Raw genomic sequence first — 17,860 nt, forward strand, 5'->3', positions numbered from 1 at the left:
CTCTTCACTGAAGATTAAAAATGATTTTATGAGTTGATGGAGTACTGGGGTGGAATCTCTCATGTTAACTAATTAAAGTTCACCCTTGTTACATCCGGTATCAGTTTGACAGCTGGGCGAACAGACTACTGGGCGAACGGCCTCAAACACCATCATCAGATGGCCTGGAGCAACAGTATCATGCCAAATGATACTGATTACAGTTAGTCTTTAATTTCATGAGATGAACTTTTAAAAAAGTGTCATGCTTAATTTAATAACGTAAAAACCATCGGCGAGTGCAAAAAAGCTTTATTATTTGTGTCGGGAGTTTAAATGTTTGAATCCAACCCATGGACTTTCCCGAGAGTTTGGCTCCAATTCTGAATCCTTATTCAATTAAAATTTTTACCGAATTCCGGAAGATACATTAATTGTTATGAAATCATATTTTTTGTAATGAAATTTAATTAATACTATAAATTTAACTGATAATTTGATAACTATTCTCATTATAAAGAACTTTTTATTTAGTTTCTATCTTCTCTGCCAATAATAGATATAATAATAGATAAATAATAGATAAGTAAATTTATACTCTCTAGTTCGTTTCCCAAGAGCTTGATTCTAATTTTGATCTATATTCAATTAAAATTATCACCCAATTCTGAAAAAACATAAATTGTTATGACATCACCTTTATAATGAAGCTTAATTAATACTATAAATTTAACTGATAATTTGATAACTATTCTTATTCTAAAGAAACTCTATATTTAGTTTCTATCTTCTCTGTCAACAATAGAGTAAATAAGCAGATTTATGCTCACTAATTCGGATGCAATAAATGCATCTGACTTCATATCAAATATGACCGTACCGCTTTTACAAAAATAAGAAACAGTGAGGAAAAAATAATAAACAATATTTTTTTTTTGACGAATTCATCTTTTTTATGGTATTTCTTACTTTTTTGTGCAAAACCATAGAAAAGTTGTTCCCTTGTCTTCTCGGCTGGGTTCAAAATTACAAGGCTACGGAATTGTACATTGATAGTCGTAAACTCAGAATTGGGTCGGCTGTTCTATGCCGGTTATAAAATATTAAAAAAAAAATTTTGATTCAGAAGTTCCCATTTCTTCTGGGTTAGGTTCAAAATGACAAGGCCATGGAAGTCGGGCATTGGTAGCAGTAAATCCAAAAAAAGGATTTGCTATTCAACACTAGTTATAAAATAAAATATTTAATATCATTGAAAATATAAATTCATAGTTTTTCTATATAATGATATTAGAGGTATGTCTTGAAAATTTTTATAAATTCACTGAATAAAATTTACTTTTGGACTTAAAAATACAAAAATCGGGAGTGCCTGCCTCCGCTTCGAACAAAATGTCAAAAACTATAAATCTCATCTTAACGTTACTATAGCTGTCAGTTGAAAATCCAAACGTTAATTATCACTCCGTTTTTGAAATATTTTTTTAAAAAAAAGTCAACTGACAACATTACGCGTGTTACTAAATGAAGCCGATATGATATCGTTAATAAACTATGTAACCACACAATGTCCTTGGATATGGTTCCGTTTTCGTTTATTCGCTGATAAGGCATACATATCAGTTTGCATTAATCCATCTGAATAGGTCTATTCAAAGCGAGCAGTTCACATTTTATTTATTCTTTGAATGATGTTCCTTTAACAATCGATATTCGTGTTTCTGAATGTTTTACATTAATTTTGTGCCATCCGAATTATTTTAGGATTTTCTATTTGAAGAGTAAGTTGTTTCTTATTTGAAAAAGACATTAAACTTATATCTTGGGGGCTTATCCTGAAGGATTTTGTTAGTTATAAATTAATATTTATTAAGTATTATCATTGATTAAAAATAACATTGTCAATAAAATTGTCACAATAATTGTCATAAAATTAAAATTATCATTGATTAAGAATTTTTTCTTATATGTGTTAAGATTTAATAGCGTGTTTATAAGTTAAAGTTAATGTTAGTTTCCCTTTACTTGCTTTCTTTAACAATAAATTAAATAATTAGTTTTATGACTCTCCATGCTGCCTAATTCATATTTTTTTAAACGTAACTAGTGGACTGAAATGATTTTTCTCACTTTTTCTGTAAATGAGTTTTTAATTAATTTTTTTTAAATTCTTAACTCATATAAAGTATACGAGATTTATATTTGTCAGTATAAAATTATACAAACTATGATATTCTATAAAAATTACATGTTTAAGTTAAATATATTTCCTACCTCATTCTAACTATTCTAGAACTATTCTGTTTTAATAAAAGTTGACATGTCTTACTCTTCGTCATTCTCAAAGTATCTTTGGTTATTTATCTACTTAATTAATTAATCAATTATTGTTATTATTAGTAATGAAGGGTCTAAATGTGTTAAGTTATAAAATTTATTTTTAACAAAACTTGTACAAAAGCTTTTGTGCTATTGCTTTTTTATTTTATATTTGTATTCATTTTTTGTATTTAACAATGAAAGTAATAAAAATTATATCAAAATTAAGATTCATTATAGACTAACTGTTGGAAGCGAGTGAGTGTATACATAACTCCTTGTTAAACCCTAACAATAAAATTTTAACTTATAAATATGATTAAAAAAAATAAACAACACTGCGAGTAACTGAGATTATGTCAACGTGGGGAATTTCCCGACAAGCTTTGTTGAATTTGATGGTTACCGTTTGCTCCCTAACACAATCCGACGGAAAGGAATGTGCAACATCAATTAATTTTTATGGTATTTGTAGGAAGAATGAAGCTTTTACGTGCTTTTGATAGTACAAAATACGTGACTATCTATTATACTTTGCAAAAATTATGACTTAAATTATAAAAAGGCACTAATGATGAAAAAATCAACTTAAGAAAGAATTATGTTTTTGATAATGCAAGACAAAAGTTAACAATAACTAATATATTTAAAATTATGTCATTATTGGAATTAAAATTACTCTCTTTACTTAAGAAAAAAAATCTGCATGCATTTTAATAATTTGGTATTCTTTGTAATAATGTTTCTTTTTTTCATTGTTATTTATTCACGCAAGACAATACAATTGGATTCATGGTTTTGTTTGCAACAACATAAGCTATGGTTGTTGGATCAATATTGTTGCTGGACATGTTGATTGTTGGCTGAGGGGCCGTTCAAAAAGTATGTACGGGGGGATTTGCTATTTTGTACTGTTTTGTACGATGGGGAGGGGGGAGATATTATACAAAGTACGTACATTATAAGCATACACCAAATTTAAATTTGACTTTTTCCTACGCTCTCTTTAAATAAATATTTAATTTTTTTTAAAACATAATTATTTTAATTTTTATGAAAAAGGGGGGTAGACTAATAGAATGTACGTACTCTAAGGGTGGGGGGAGTAAGACCTTATGTACGGTAATGTACGAAAAGGGGGAGGGGGTTAAAATTTCTTCATTTTTGTGCACGCAATTTTTGAACGGCCCCTGAACTACTCACCGTTAACCATTTGTGTATTTTCCTACGATGTGTCAACAAACGCTGATAAGGATACAGTGGCCGTCTATACCCTATTACTACCTTACATTATTATTCTCTGTATACCCTCGGCTAGTTTTTTGTTGTTGTTTTGTTTGGGGTGGGATCATAGTATCCCATGCTTTATATCTACAGAGGCTCTAATAAATGTGTACACATTTTACTGATTTAAACAAACTATGAATATGAACAGATTATCGACACGTTGATTTAAAGTTGAATATCATCAAATCATATATCATCAGCATTTCTGCACGAACAATTTAGAAAAACAACGGTTTTAGTATTCAGTGTTCATATTATTTGATTTTAAAAATTAGTATGCTATTTGTGAAATAAATATGCCCTTTATTTTTCAATATATTTACAAAGTGTTTGTGTAATATATGGTTGGTTAATTAAATAACATTAATAAAATTTGATTATGATATTTTAATAATTCGTTATAAATTTAGGTTTTACAAAATTTTTTAGGTAAAATATTGAAGACGTAGGACAGTTAATTGACTTTATTACATGAGGAATTCATTAAATTTATTTTTCTTCAGAATCGTTTCTTTTTTGTTTTCACTTATTTAAAAGTGATATATTAAAATTAGATTTCAATTATAAACTGTTTAAAATTTGTTTTAGTAAATAGATTTTTTTAAAATATAAAGTAGTTTCTTCCCTTTTTTACACTGAATGGAAGCTTTCTTTCAGGCAGGTTTTTTCCATTGTGTGTGTTCTTGCACTTCGTAAGCGAACGTGTGGTAATGCTACGTGAAACTGCGAAACCTCTCTGATATTAAATACTAACCGAATACCCGTTCTTTCTACAGGGTGTAAAAATTAAACTATCAGTGAATCTGTACTGAACAACACAACGAAATCATGCAAGAAACTGAAAGGCATATACCAACACAATTAATAAAGATAAAAATAAGTATAATTTTTTTTTTAAATTAGTTATTAATTTTTGCCCTCGTTGGTGGCTTTACTTTATTAGATTAAGCAAAATGCCTTTCTAGCTGTTCATCCCATCAAATAAAAGATTATATTCAGTATCTTTTTTAATGTACATTAGTATATTTGGTATTGATAAAAATTGCACCAATTACCATACTACCCAAAAGTGCATATTACCAAAATTAATTATCCACCACTGGCATCAATAATAGTATGGCATTTTTTGACGTTTGACCTAAACGAATTCGAACCCTTTATCCATTAATTTTGTTTTTCAGTACGTAGCTTATTTTTTATTTCAGTCAGTACCTATTACCAAAATTAGTTAAGTATCTGGTGACAATAATAGTATGGCAATTTTTTGCGTTTCACCTAAATTAATTCGAACTATTTCTTCTTTAATTTTGCTGTTTAGGACATGGCTTAATTTATTTATATTAGCACCCATTACCAAAATTATTTAAGCATCATTGATGGCTTCAGTAAATGTGTGTCACGATTTTTTTATTTTTCTCCTAAACGAATCAGTACTTTTTCTCCATTAATTTTGGATTTAGTACATGGTTAATCTTTATCATGGTTAATCATGGCTATTACCAAAATTAATTAAGCATCATTGGCGTCAAAAACAGTATTACGAGTTTCTGCTTTTCTCCTCAACTAGTTAGTGTCATTTCTATTAATTATATGCTTTTTAGTTAGTAGTTTTGCTTTTATTTCACTTAGTACCTATCACCAAATTAATTAAGCGTCATATCTACATCAATAATAGTATGGTGATTTACTACGTTCCTCCTAAATGAATAAGTATCGTTTCTCCTTTAATTTTCCTACTTACTACGTAGCTTATTTTTTTTTAAATTTCATTTTTTTTTGTTTCGATAAGTACTTTTTACTAAAACTAATCAAGCATCATTGGCACCAATCATCTATAATAGTAAATAATTTTTTACCTTTTTCTTAAACGATTTAGTACTATTTCTCTAGTAATTTTGATTTCTAGACGTTACTTTTTTTCTCTCCATCAAATACGTTGATTTTAAATTTTTTTACCTTTTTCTTAAACGATTTAGTACTATTTCTCTAGTAATTTTGATTTCTAGACGTTACTTTTTTTCTCTCTCCATCAAATACCGTTGATTTTAAATTATTTAGTTTTATAGCCTAGAAAAGCATAGTTTAAACTCCTATTTTTAATTCATGAGAGTTATAAGTAAGCAGACATCACTGTCGCTATGTTTAAAATCGTCTGCCTTTTCATTTATATCATTGGTGCTAGCTATGAACCAATGAGAAAATTCCATTTCTGAAACGTCGCTCTTGAATGATCTAATGGGGTGCCTGCAAGTGAGGTATCTCGAGCCGGATTGGTTGTTGAAACGTGGCTTTGTTTACGTTAGCAACTGTTCTTTCCATTCTATTTCGAGTTAACTTACCCCGACAAGCATCAATTCTCTTAAGTGATACATTCTATAATCCTTTACAAAGATTTTTTCACTATGATTTCAATTCTTTCGCCATATATTTCTTACTTAACACTAAGATAAGCACGAAGTCATGTAGAACATAAACAAACTAATTATGCATTGAAGTTGCCAAGTACACAAAACAAAAATATATCACGTGTTACAATAGAATACATTAACAAATAAGAAATCTAAGAAAAAATTATATTTCAACAAATTCAATATACGATACGGTACTGTATTTAATTAACTTCACGTTAATTAACATTATAATTTATGTGGGAAAATTTAGCTCAACTTTGACGCTCCATTTTGTTTATTGAAAATCAGCTGGCGCTGACGTCATAGGTCACAAGTGTGGGTATGTTTGATCTTCTTCTTTTCGAATTACAAGTACCCAATTAAAATTTCACGTCGGTCTAAGACAGGCTTACAGAAAAACACACATAAAACTCTTTATTTTATTATTACAAATGTATAGAAATGCTGCGTTTTGCTGGGATAAAAAGGGATGATGACAGCGACTAAATAATTATTTGCTGTGAATATAAGTATTTAGCAAATTTTCACCACGAAAGCTTTTTTTTTTATGAATATAATTTTGTAAAAAGGTTTTTTAAGCATTGACAGTGAAAATTCGAGTTCATCTATGAAAATATGGTATACATAAAAAACTCTTTCTAGTAACTTATGCTGATAATACAGAATAAAGAAAGAAAGAAAAAGAATAAAGCATACCGAAACTTTTCGGTATGCTTCCGTATACTTTATTATTATTCGGTATAGTATATTTTCGGAATAAAAACTGACAATGAAAAATTAATGCTTATTATCAAGTTTGATTCGGCATTATTAATTATAGTTTTAAAAGTTAAAAAAGATTGTGGGCTTTATTTATATTTTACTAAAAATTACAGAAAGATTTACTTAACGTCCTTAACGAAGATATTTAATATTTAAATATTCTCGACTGCGGAAAAAGAATATTTTGAGGCTCAAATGACGGCTCTGCTTTATTTCTCCACTTCGAAAAGAATTCCAGATCACTTGGAAAAGATTATTTCGTATAAAAATGAAGTTAGGTTTCCAAAACCAAACGTTTAATTAAGTAAATTATCCTGCGAAATTATTTATTGCTGAGATGGAAACGAATAAAAATAAATAAGTAAAGAAACACTATCATTCTTTTTAGTTTCACTTTAGGATAGAGAACTTGTGAGACTGACTAATGTTTGCGTCCTTGAATCTTGTCGCTTTTTTAATACTTTCTTTTATTTCATTTTTCAGTGTAACGTTGCACTTGTGTATCGGATCGGAAATAATCGAAGATGTGATGATAGAGTGAATAACTGTAACTTGTGAGAATAATTAAATCTTCTTCACTTTAATAGGTAAGATGTATGTAATTATTATTTGTTTTTCATAATTACTGAGTAAAGGTGGGATAATTCACCCAGGGCCCAGCGCTAGTGAATTCTGAAATTATTTTAGTTTTTTTATAATTATTATAAGAACTTCACTTCTTCTTCAATTTATATTCATTTAAACCTTCTTTTCTACTTTATCATTTAGATGGAATAAAGAAGAAGACAGTCTCCCTGATTCTAGACGCTTTGTTAAAAAAAAAAAAATCATATAAATCAAAATATAGAATTAGAAGATAAGATTAATCAAAACATCTTTAACTGATTATTCAAGTGGGGCCCTTAACCTTTTGATGTAGAGGGGGCAACGGTGTCCCTTTTATATTATTTTTTTCTAATGCTCTAATTAAAAGCAAAAATATATTTTGGTAAAAAAAGCGGTTAAGTAGTTATTAAAAAAAACCTGGCAGAGTATCGAAATTATCTTTGCATTGATTAATAAAATCAAAAAAAAAAGTATTTAGAAAATGTCTTTTTTCATTCATATTAAAAAATGTATCAATTTTGTAAATTTAAGAAACTCCAATGATGAATATCCAGTGGCGTAGCGAGGGGGGAGCAAGGGGGGGCATCATGCCCCGGGCGCTACTCACAAAGGGGCGCCAAATGGTCAGCAAAACAAAAAAAATTGTTGGATAATTTTTATTTTTATTATAATTTATTTCTGCAAAAAATATTTTAAATTTAGTGCCAGTGAAATATAATAAATGTTATTTCGTAAATAAAAAGGAACACTAATCAAACTGTTATAATATATTCATAATAGAAATGACACGTCTTTTCTAATGGCTGGCTGACTCGACCTGTATCTGTCAGCACTTCCTTATGGCATCTACGCTGTGTGGTTACATATACTATCTCCAAATATTTGCACTGTACAAAAATCGTTTGTATGTTTGTACAGTGTATAATACAGATTTCAATGGAATAAAACTCTTTATCGAAGAATGTGACTGTAAAATGTTACTCCTTTGTAGAAAAGAAATTGAACTTAAAACTTCATTAGAATTTCTTACTTTTATAATCCCGTATGGAGAAGATGTTTTTCCAAACCTGAGAGTGGCACTTCAAGTACTCCTGACTATCTCAGTATCAATTGCTAGCTGCGAATGGTCATTCAGCAAATTAAAATTAATTTTGACATATCTACGATCAACGGTGGGACAAGATCACCTAAGTGACCTGGCATTTTTAAGTGTGGAAAGAGAAAAATTTGAAATGATCAACTTTGATGATATTATTGATAAATTTGCTTCATCAAAAGCGGAAAATTTACACATAGTAATTAGTTTTATAATTGTATTATAATCATATTATTAAATATATGTATCTCCTTAGAGATAATAAATATTTACTTTTTTATTGTTTTAAAACTGCGTGTTTTTAAAATATTTCTTTATAAATATGTAAAATAAATAATAGGTATCTTATGAACTAATTCTAGATGATCATATACATTTCAAAGTCTAGTCTTGTTTTCTCAACTACATTTTTTGTCTCAAATTTAATGCCTAACTTGAGCCTATGACTTTATTAATTCTACTTTATTTATTTATTACTTTGCGAGTATATTTTACTTATAATATTAGATGGATTTCGAATGGGGGGGGGGGGGGCGCTAAAAAGGTATTGTGCCCCGGGCGCGAGTTAAGCTCGCTACGGCACTGTGAATATCTGTTTCTCTTAGATCTAAATAACTGCAACTAAATGTTAAGTTAAAAAATAATTTCTTGGAACAAGTCGTGTTTGGAAAATTTTACCTTAATCTCAGAAAAAAAAAAACACTAGTGTTTTATGATGATCCAAATTATTATAAATGGGTGATTCTCACGAAATGTGACAATTTACAGTCACTTGCACCAAGATCTAATACTAATCTACTAAAAGAAAATTTTTTTAAAAAAATTTAATAAATAGCATTGCTGTTAGTATTTTAAAATAACCTAGTACTAGCATCGACTATTTTGTATATTTAAAAAATTAAATTGAACTTCAAAATTTCATGTTTCTGGCAAGTCACAAACAATGTTTCCAATAATAACTAGCTTCAAAACTTCCCATAAATTTCTCAATATCAAATTTTTTTTTAATCTCAACCAGTGAAAGCATTTCTAGAATATACGCAGAGGGTATTATTTACAAAAATTTCGTTTAAAATAATTTTTTCTGTCAATAATTTGTTTGTCCCAAGAAAATCTGTCATTTTCCTGGCTTCTTTTATTTAGCGATTTGTAACCAAAATAGATAGAGCCAGCAATCAGTATCTTATGTTAATAGATTGATTAGATACCCTCCTATATGAACATGTCTTGTTGCATGAATAAAGAACCAATTTTCTGGTTCAAAATCTATTTCAAAAAATTTTTGAAGGTGAGTAGGTTCTTGTGTTGTCATTTTCGTGGCTTCTTGAAATCATTAATAACATAACTACATAGATTTATCTGAGTTATTTTAAGAAATCCTGTTGTTTTCTGCAGAATAAAAACGTCTTAGACCAAAATATTAAATTGAAGTAAAGTTATATGCTATAAAATAGCGAATTTAGTCATTATCCTGGCTGTCATTTTCCTGGCTTATGAATGCCAGGATATTGAAGTGATACCAGAATTTTTTTTTAACTGCTAATACTGTAAGATGGAAAAGCAAATATTAAACTAATACCAAGTTTATGTATTATTGTAATAAGATAGAATGTAATCAAAGTTATTTATTTATTTAATGATTAATTATTTTACACAATTTTATTCTCTACATATCAGCAACAAAATTTTTTTTGATTCTTTCTATATTATCACTAAAAAAAATTCATGATTGACAAGGTTTAATTTTTCGTTTGATGGCAGTTTTATCTTATTTCTTCGGGGAAAAAAACTTTATCTTATCTTAAGAGATTTCTCCGAATCGTACAAATATTTGTATAATAAAATTGTGTAGAAAACAATTTAGGTAATATTACATATGTTGTAAAATGTACAATATGTTATTCTTAATTTATTTATAAATTACAGAAGTTTTATTTTCATTTTCTGTACAATGAGTTATGAATCTATTTTTAATGTTTTGTATCAAATTTTATCTGCCGATTCTTATGCAAGGGTTGTCTAATAAGTTTATCAGTATAATAATTGTAGGTTTTTTTATTTATATTTATTTCTGATTATTTATCTTCGTTATCTTTTGCTAAGTTATTAGAATTGATGATTTTATTCTTAGAATTGATAAGATAATAGATAATAGTCTAAAATATTCATACAGCATTGTATCCCTAAAAATATTTTGCCGAACTGTGCGTTCCATTTAGGTAAGCAGACCTTTTTATGCATTTTGATAACCAGTATTTTTCTGTTTCAAAACTATGCTACAAAGAGTAATCAATAACCAATCGATTTTTAACAAAATTTAAAGATTCTACTTATAAACTAAAGGAATAGTTAATATTTTACGACGCTTTTATTTAAATACTAGAGGTATGTAGTCCCCTATTCCATATCGATTGCCAACTCATAGAACGGTTTTCATTATTTTTATTTTTTTATCTGTGCTTGTGCAGCTTGCTCATCAAATATTAGAATTTAGTGGTTTAGTCTAGAAAGTTTTATTCAAAGCAAAAGTTTTTATTTTATTTTCGTTTGCAAAATTTAAAAATGTGGTTCTTTGACAAATGCATTTTAGTCTGAGATTCAGTCTGCAATATCATGCCATAAATTTATTGCCGACCACTAGATGTTAGTCGCTCCATGCAGCAGACTTTTCATGATATTTCTGACTCATCTTCTGATGCTTCATGATGAAATGTTAGAACTTTTGGAGCTTTTAAGCCGTAATATCATTTGAATTTTGCTGTAACCTAATATGGTCATAAAAGTGATTTCTATTGTGTTTACAGTGCCCAAAAAAAGAAGAAAAAACGGACTACCCTAAAAAATTTATGATCTCTTGAAACAGACCACTCTAAAAAATTTATGATCTCATGACTGGATCTTCACGTTCGAGGACTCAATCTTAATGCAGGGGTCTGTCCAGACATTTTGTGAAAGGTCCGTTTTTCGTGAAATTGTGAAAAAATTACTCACATTCTTTCAACCAGGGTCCGCTTTTATGAATTTGTGCAAATAGGGTCCGTTATTGCAAAAAAAAAAAAACTTTTTCAAGGAGTTTTTAAATTGTAAAGACATACAAGATTATGCTCAACACTGTAAAATTATAATTAAAAAAATTAAATTTAAAAAAATAAACAACAATTGCTGCTTCTAAATTAGAGATGCAACATACAAATATTTGGTATTTAGCCTATACGGCTGAACGCAGAATATTAATTTCGGACGAATAATGGAAGAATCGTCTGCCGAAGACAAAACTTAATTCGTTTACATCCATCTTTCTTGTTTTCTGCCCTGGAAAGGGTTTATTCGATTAACAAAATAATAATGAAGATAAACAAATTTGTTAAGGGTCCGATTAAAAGAAAAATCAATTTGTGAAGGGTCCGTTTTTAAGTTAAAATATTTTGTGAAGGGTCCGTTTTTAAGTTAAAATATTTTGTGAAGGGTCCGTTAACGGACCCAAATTTCTTCTAAACAGACCCCTGTAATGGTTCGAGCAAAGAACTTATACGCTTCGCGTGAAGAAGGGAAACTTCCTATACTATCAATGCTGACTCAAATATGCTGATTAATTAGTGCAGACGATATTTTAAGTTGCGAAATCAGACACAAAAACCTCTGAATAAATTCCTCTGAATAAATATAACTTTTTTTATGATGGATTCGGATTTTTGACCCCCAAAATATGAGGGGTACTCGTATTCTGGGAAATATCGTTCCAATACATAGGTCAGGAGAGCGAAACTAACTACCGTTTCAGACTTTAAATAATTTCAAGATAATTAGTCGTATTTCGTTGGCTACCTATACGCTCATAGTTTTTAAATAAACTGGGTTTAAACATTTAGGGTTCCACCAAAAAATCAAATTTGATCAAATTTGGTTCCATGATGAAAAAAAAATTCTCGATCATTCATGCACTCATTTCTTCATTTTAGTTATTTATATTAAAATTTTAAGTAATTTATTTATAATGTTAGATATTGAGCTGCGGATTCTTTTATAGGTTTCAAACTAGAAGTTATACAAATAATGGTGAAAGGGAAATCTTCTTACAAACTAGTACGAGACTTCATAGTACCCAGTTTAGAAAAACAGACTTATGGGACCTATTTAACATGGGAAAACAAAGTTTTTGGATCTTTTAAAATATCTAGAATTCACCAGAATAATGAGCATTTTAGTCAAGACTGCATCAAAGTATACAAGGTAAAGTTTTTATTTAGACAACTAATAATTAAGTTGTGAATTTAGTTGAACACACTCATACTCAGTATACACTCAGTTGTACACTCTATTTCTTAACAGCCATGGCAGGAATGACACGTAATTTTGACCCCAGTGCGACGACGAGGACATTGCCTGAGCTCGTACCCCTCTCTCCAAACCACAACGAGAAGACTTTCAACCACGACAGATTTAACGTGTGCCTTGATCTGTGCATATATATGCTGTTTGTTTAATCGGCTGCTAGGATCGAACTCACTAACTGCCGGCTCATCATCAGCGGTGTAAGCAACGCCTTAACAGACAGCGTTTTTGTCCTACTATGTAATTAAAGAATTAAATTAAAATATAACGAGTAATTTTGAAACGTTGCATTAAATAATTAATTAATTATCAGGTTCCTGGTAGTACTGGTACTTAATTTACGCCGCAGTAGAGGTTAGCAATGGCGACGGTTTGGGAAACATCCCTTACGATGAGCTGAAGAATATAAAAATATAAACTCGCACTCTTCTTAATTTTTGTTAATAATTTCGAAGAAACGAATAACTATAACTTTTTTTGCGTTTTAGTTTAAAATATGATAGCAATTAAGATAATTGTATGTTTCTGCAGAATTAAACAGAGTCTGGAAACTAAATAAGTCAGTTGTCTAGACATAAGTTAGTTGTCAGTCAGTCTAGACATGCGCAATGGACTATTGGCGACGGTCTTTGAAACATCCCTGAGGATGATTCAATTTATATCCTCTGCATAGGAGATGGTTCCCCTATTTTGGTAACCTGCACCTGTAGTCAAGAACTATACGGTAGAACAGTTTAACGAGGATCGATACCGAGCACCATTGGCTCCTTCGCACAACAAGTCCAGCCTGTCGAATGCGTAACTAACGCGGGGAAGTGCAGTGATACTTGACGAATAAGGCTCTGCTAGCCTGCTTTATTTCACTCAAGAACTGATTTACCCCCTTTGTAGGATTATCTTTATCTAACTGAAACTATATTACTTACAAAATAGGATTGGTCATTGAGGAGAAATTTATGGTTTCCAAAAGATCCCAAGAAAATCACAAAAGCCAAACACAGATTGGTGACGGCACTACGACGAAGTCCTGAAATAGAAGTGTTGGCTAAAGAATCATCGTATTACAGATTTCGCTTCAGAGGTTCCAATTCTACGAGTAAGTAATTTAACTCAGAGGTTTAGTTCAAGAGATACCGATCTAAGTGTCTGACAAAAAAACAAAAAAAGGATCTAAATTTTTAGAAAAAAAATTTTAAATAAATTTCAAAGCTAATTTTGAAAAGGATTTAAGAGAACAAATATTGCTATGATATGCAAAGATTCTTGTAGTAGAATTTTTTTACAACTAAAATTTAAGTTAAATTTATTGCATTTTGATATTGGATATTCTTACTTTAAATCATAATTATGCTTTCATATAAGGTGTATTTAAAAAAAAAAAAAGACATCCACGCGATTCTTTTTCCATGGTCAATATATTTTTATACTGGTTTCGAGATTTTTTGTATTAAAAAATAAATTTGATTTAAAGTATAAAAAGAGTATGAAGTTTAAATTATAAAATAACAAATACAATTTTTAACTTTGTTTTTTGTTATTTTCTTTAATTATTTTATATATTCTTCTAATAAACAATTGATTTGCTGAAAAAGCTGAAGTTCTCAAAAACCATCCGCAATAACTCAAATTTGAAAGATTAGAAATAAGTGAAACTCTTTAAAAATTAAATATAATGAGCATTTATAGGCTTTTTATTTTTACAAAATCACACAGGATTTTAATATTCAGTGAGCAAAAGAAAAAAAAAAGGACCACCCCAATTAACTTTTGATCTAGTGATTGGATCTTCACATTCTAGGACTCATTCTTAATGGTTCGAAGGGGTGACCTCAAATATGCTGATTAATTAGTGTAGACGATATTTTAAGTTGCGAAATCAGATACAAAAACGTACTTCCTCTGAATAAACATACTTTTTTTCGACGCATTCGGATTTTTGACCCCAAAAATATAGAGGATAGCCGTAATCTAGAGAGTATGGTCCCCTTAGTATGATCAGGAGAGTGATCCAAAGTTTGGACCTCTTAATGTTAGTTTCACTTTTTGCGTATTTCGCCATATCTCGAGAAAGTTTAAAGCTAAATGAAAATTTTTTGCACAAAATTATAAAATTCGTTTATCCAAGTATAATTCCTTGCAAAAAATAAATTTTAGTAAAGATTTATTATTTTTTATTATTTTATAAAATAATAGCAAAAAAATGAATTTTAAGGTATATAATTTTTTATCTCATTTTAACGAATGTAATTTTATTTAGCAAAATACAAAGTTTGTGCAAAATCGGTCGAGTGGCTTCTAAGAAACTGAATTTCAAAGAAGTCAGATACCTAAAATTCGATTTCTCAGGAATTATTCGACCGATTTTGCTCAAATTTTGTACTTTACTATATAAAATTACATTCTTTAAAATGATGCAAAAATTGTATACCTTACTATTCAAAATTTTTTCGATTATTACTAAATAAAATAATAAATATTTACTAAATTTTTTTTCTTCATGGATTTATCTTTATTTAAATGAATTTTATAATTGGGTGCAATTCGTTTAAAATGTTCATTTCGTTAAAATGTTTCCAATTCTTTTAAAAAGTTCTCCAATTATGGCGAAAAACTCAAACTTCGTATCACTCTCCTGACCAAACTAATGGGACCATATTTCCCAGATTGCGGCTACCCCCTATATGTTAGGGTTCAGAAATCCGTCGAAAAAAAAGTTATGTTTATTCAGACAAATATGTTTTTGTGGCTATTTTTGGGACACAAGGTAGTTACATTATTATTTTTTCTCTTTGCATAGGTAAAGAGCTTTCTACAAGTACTTCAGAAAGTCATGATGGAACCGTGTTCGAAGATAAAGGAGAAAATGAAAACATCGTTCTTCGCATTGATATCAATAGTGATTCTCTCTACTGTCCACTTAAAGACGATACTAAACGCTCAAACAGACACGAAACAAATTACAGCACATTGTCTGAAGAATTTTTTAGACCTTCCCTTATTTTCAAAAAAATGGAAGAGTCAGAAATCGGAGCAATTCAAGACATTCAGGTGCTGCCTTTGGTAGATAATCTTAATTCATCTGAAGACAACAATGGAAGTGTGCTGAACAATAAATGTGGCTGTGTTGCACTACTCGATAGTAACTTTTTGTACAATAAGCGGTGCATTTGGCATGGTGTCTTTCCGTGACTCAAAAAGCCCAGTGGAAAAGCGGTACTGAGTGATATTTTTGTGGATTTATGAACATCAACTATATAAAATATAAGATATACATGAAGCTCTCTGCGAAACACATATTCTCGATAAAAACGTCCTACTTAAAGATCAGGACCGAAAAAAGTTTGGGTCAAAACATTTAGCTGATTTTGTTCCTGCAATTTCGCGCTTTTTTATAATGTCGCAGGGTACCTTTTTCCACTTCTTCAATGTGAAATCGTTTGATATTTCCATATCGTGTGACTTAATTTTTGTTCTCATTACTTGATCATTAGCAGAGATAATAAGAAAAATTAATGTAATTTTTTTTGAACTGTGATCTCTCGTTTTCTAATCTTACATGTGTACATATCTCATCTCTAGTTATGTGTAAAAATAAATGAAATTTAAAAAAAAAGATATTTAACTTTCTATATGATATGGAAATTATGGACTTTTATAGTTTCGAAAAGAAGGAAACTTTATTTTTGATATATTATCATTTTTTAACGATTACAAAGGATATGGAAAAACTTAATTTTAAAAGAAGATAGCAATTTTTATAAGATTTTTATAGCCACTTGGGAGTGAATGAATTAAAGTAAGTGTCATAAAGTCATAGAGTTCAAATATAAAATATTTTAAATCAAGAAGAAAGTCGTTTTAAAACGAAAGAATTAATTTTAAAATAAATATGAAAAAGAAGACAATTATTTATTCTGATTTATAGAAAATTACGATGAGTGATTTTTTTGTACTAACTATAAATTTTTTAAAAAATAAAAATAAGCATTTCTAGAGAAATAAAAAATTTTAAAACTTTATTTAATAAATTCTTATTTAGAAAATTAAATTCGATAATATTTAGGTCTCATGAAATATAATTATTTAATTTTGCCCTTAATTCACAACTTCCAAGGATTTCTTCAAAATTTGAGGGAATATTAATAGGCATTTTAAGATATGGCTGAATATTTATATGCTTGGCCGGGTATAATAAGGGTAAAAAATGCATGCTTCACGCTTTCATATTTAAGGTGAGCACTACATTGATAAATATAAACTTTAAAAGGCGAAAAATAACCAAAGGGGGGAAAATGTCGAATAAACAAAACCCTTATAACTAAAAAAAAAAGTCGAAATTGAAATTACGACCTAAAACTCTTCAGACATTTTTCACTCCATTCTTTATTTTAATTCAAACATTTGACTAGAATATTGGCAGTTTAGATTGAATTAAGAACATTCATAGTTTATTATACCTTTTTATTTCTCCAAGTATCAATGATTGTATGGTAATGAGTTTCTCTCATAAAAGCTTTAACTTTTAAAAAGTTTAATATAAATAAATAATTTTTTATGGCGATATTTATTATGTTAAAAGGGAAGGGTTTTATTTCGTCCCTAAGATCTGCAGGGTTATTCTTTCTGCAATTATTGCTATTACATATTTATGCCCTGTTTTGTTTCGATTCAACTTCTGAATTCAAAATATTTGTTAACTAATATTTTAAATTAGTAAGTATACCGGCAAAAATGACTAGTTAAAAAAAGTAACTATAAATTTGTAGAATAAAATAATGTTTCATTATTAGGCATTAATGTATTTAATACAATTTAGATAAATAATTTTTTATTTTCTTTAAATAAAAATATTTCACTTACCATACGAGAAATGCAATTTTTTATAAAATATACGAAGAGCAAATTTTTAAAGGGACTTTTTTTTCCCTTTAAGAGCTATAAAATTCAAATTTTAAGTGAAACAAACGATCTTGTTTTGAAAAACCAAACTTATGGACGAGTACATTTCAGAAAATGGGTGCATTACCGAAGTCTTAATTAGTAATTAACGATCCCTTTTACCCTTTTA

The 17,860-nt window shown here is 29.0% G+C and overlaps 1 protein-coding gene across 3 annotated transcripts; it reads left to right on the forward strand.

The window, feature by feature from the left end:
- Nucleotides 1-1,595: 1,595 nt before the first annotated feature.
- Nucleotides 1,596-16,325, forward strand: LOC107456465 (uncharacterized). Of its 3 annotated transcripts, none has more exons than XM_087159583.1 (5): nucleotides 1,596-1,764; nucleotides 7,242-7,345; nucleotides 12,488-12,690; nucleotides 13,726-13,888; nucleotides 15,590-16,325. In XM_087159583.1, exons 3-5 carry the CDS (start codon nucleotides 12,514-12,516, stop codon nucleotides 15,979-15,981), a joined length of 732 nt encoding a protein of 243 aa, XP_087015709.1. In that variant the 5' UTR covers nucleotides 1,596-1,764; nucleotides 7,242-7,345; nucleotides 12,488-12,513; the 3' UTR covers nucleotides 15,982-16,325. The 3 variants fall into 3 exon arrangements, with proteins under 3 accessions (XP_087015709.1, XP_015929820.3, XP_071036271.2); XM_016074334.5 differs by having other exon boundaries at nucleotides 1,606-1,760; XM_071180170.2 differs by lacking the exons at nucleotides 1,596-1,764; nucleotides 7,242-7,345 and adding an exon at nucleotides 10,589-10,679.
- Nucleotides 16,326-17,860: the final 1,535 nt, after the last annotated feature.

Source organism: Parasteatoda tepidariorum, chromosome 1 (genome assembly GCF_982258835.1).
Source record: "Parasteatoda tepidariorum strain Cologne lab strain chromosome 1, Ptep-v5.0, whole genome shotgun sequence".
Classification (NCBI taxonomy): domain Eukaryota; kingdom Metazoa; phylum Arthropoda; class Arachnida; order Araneae; family Theridiidae; genus Parasteatoda; species Parasteatoda tepidariorum.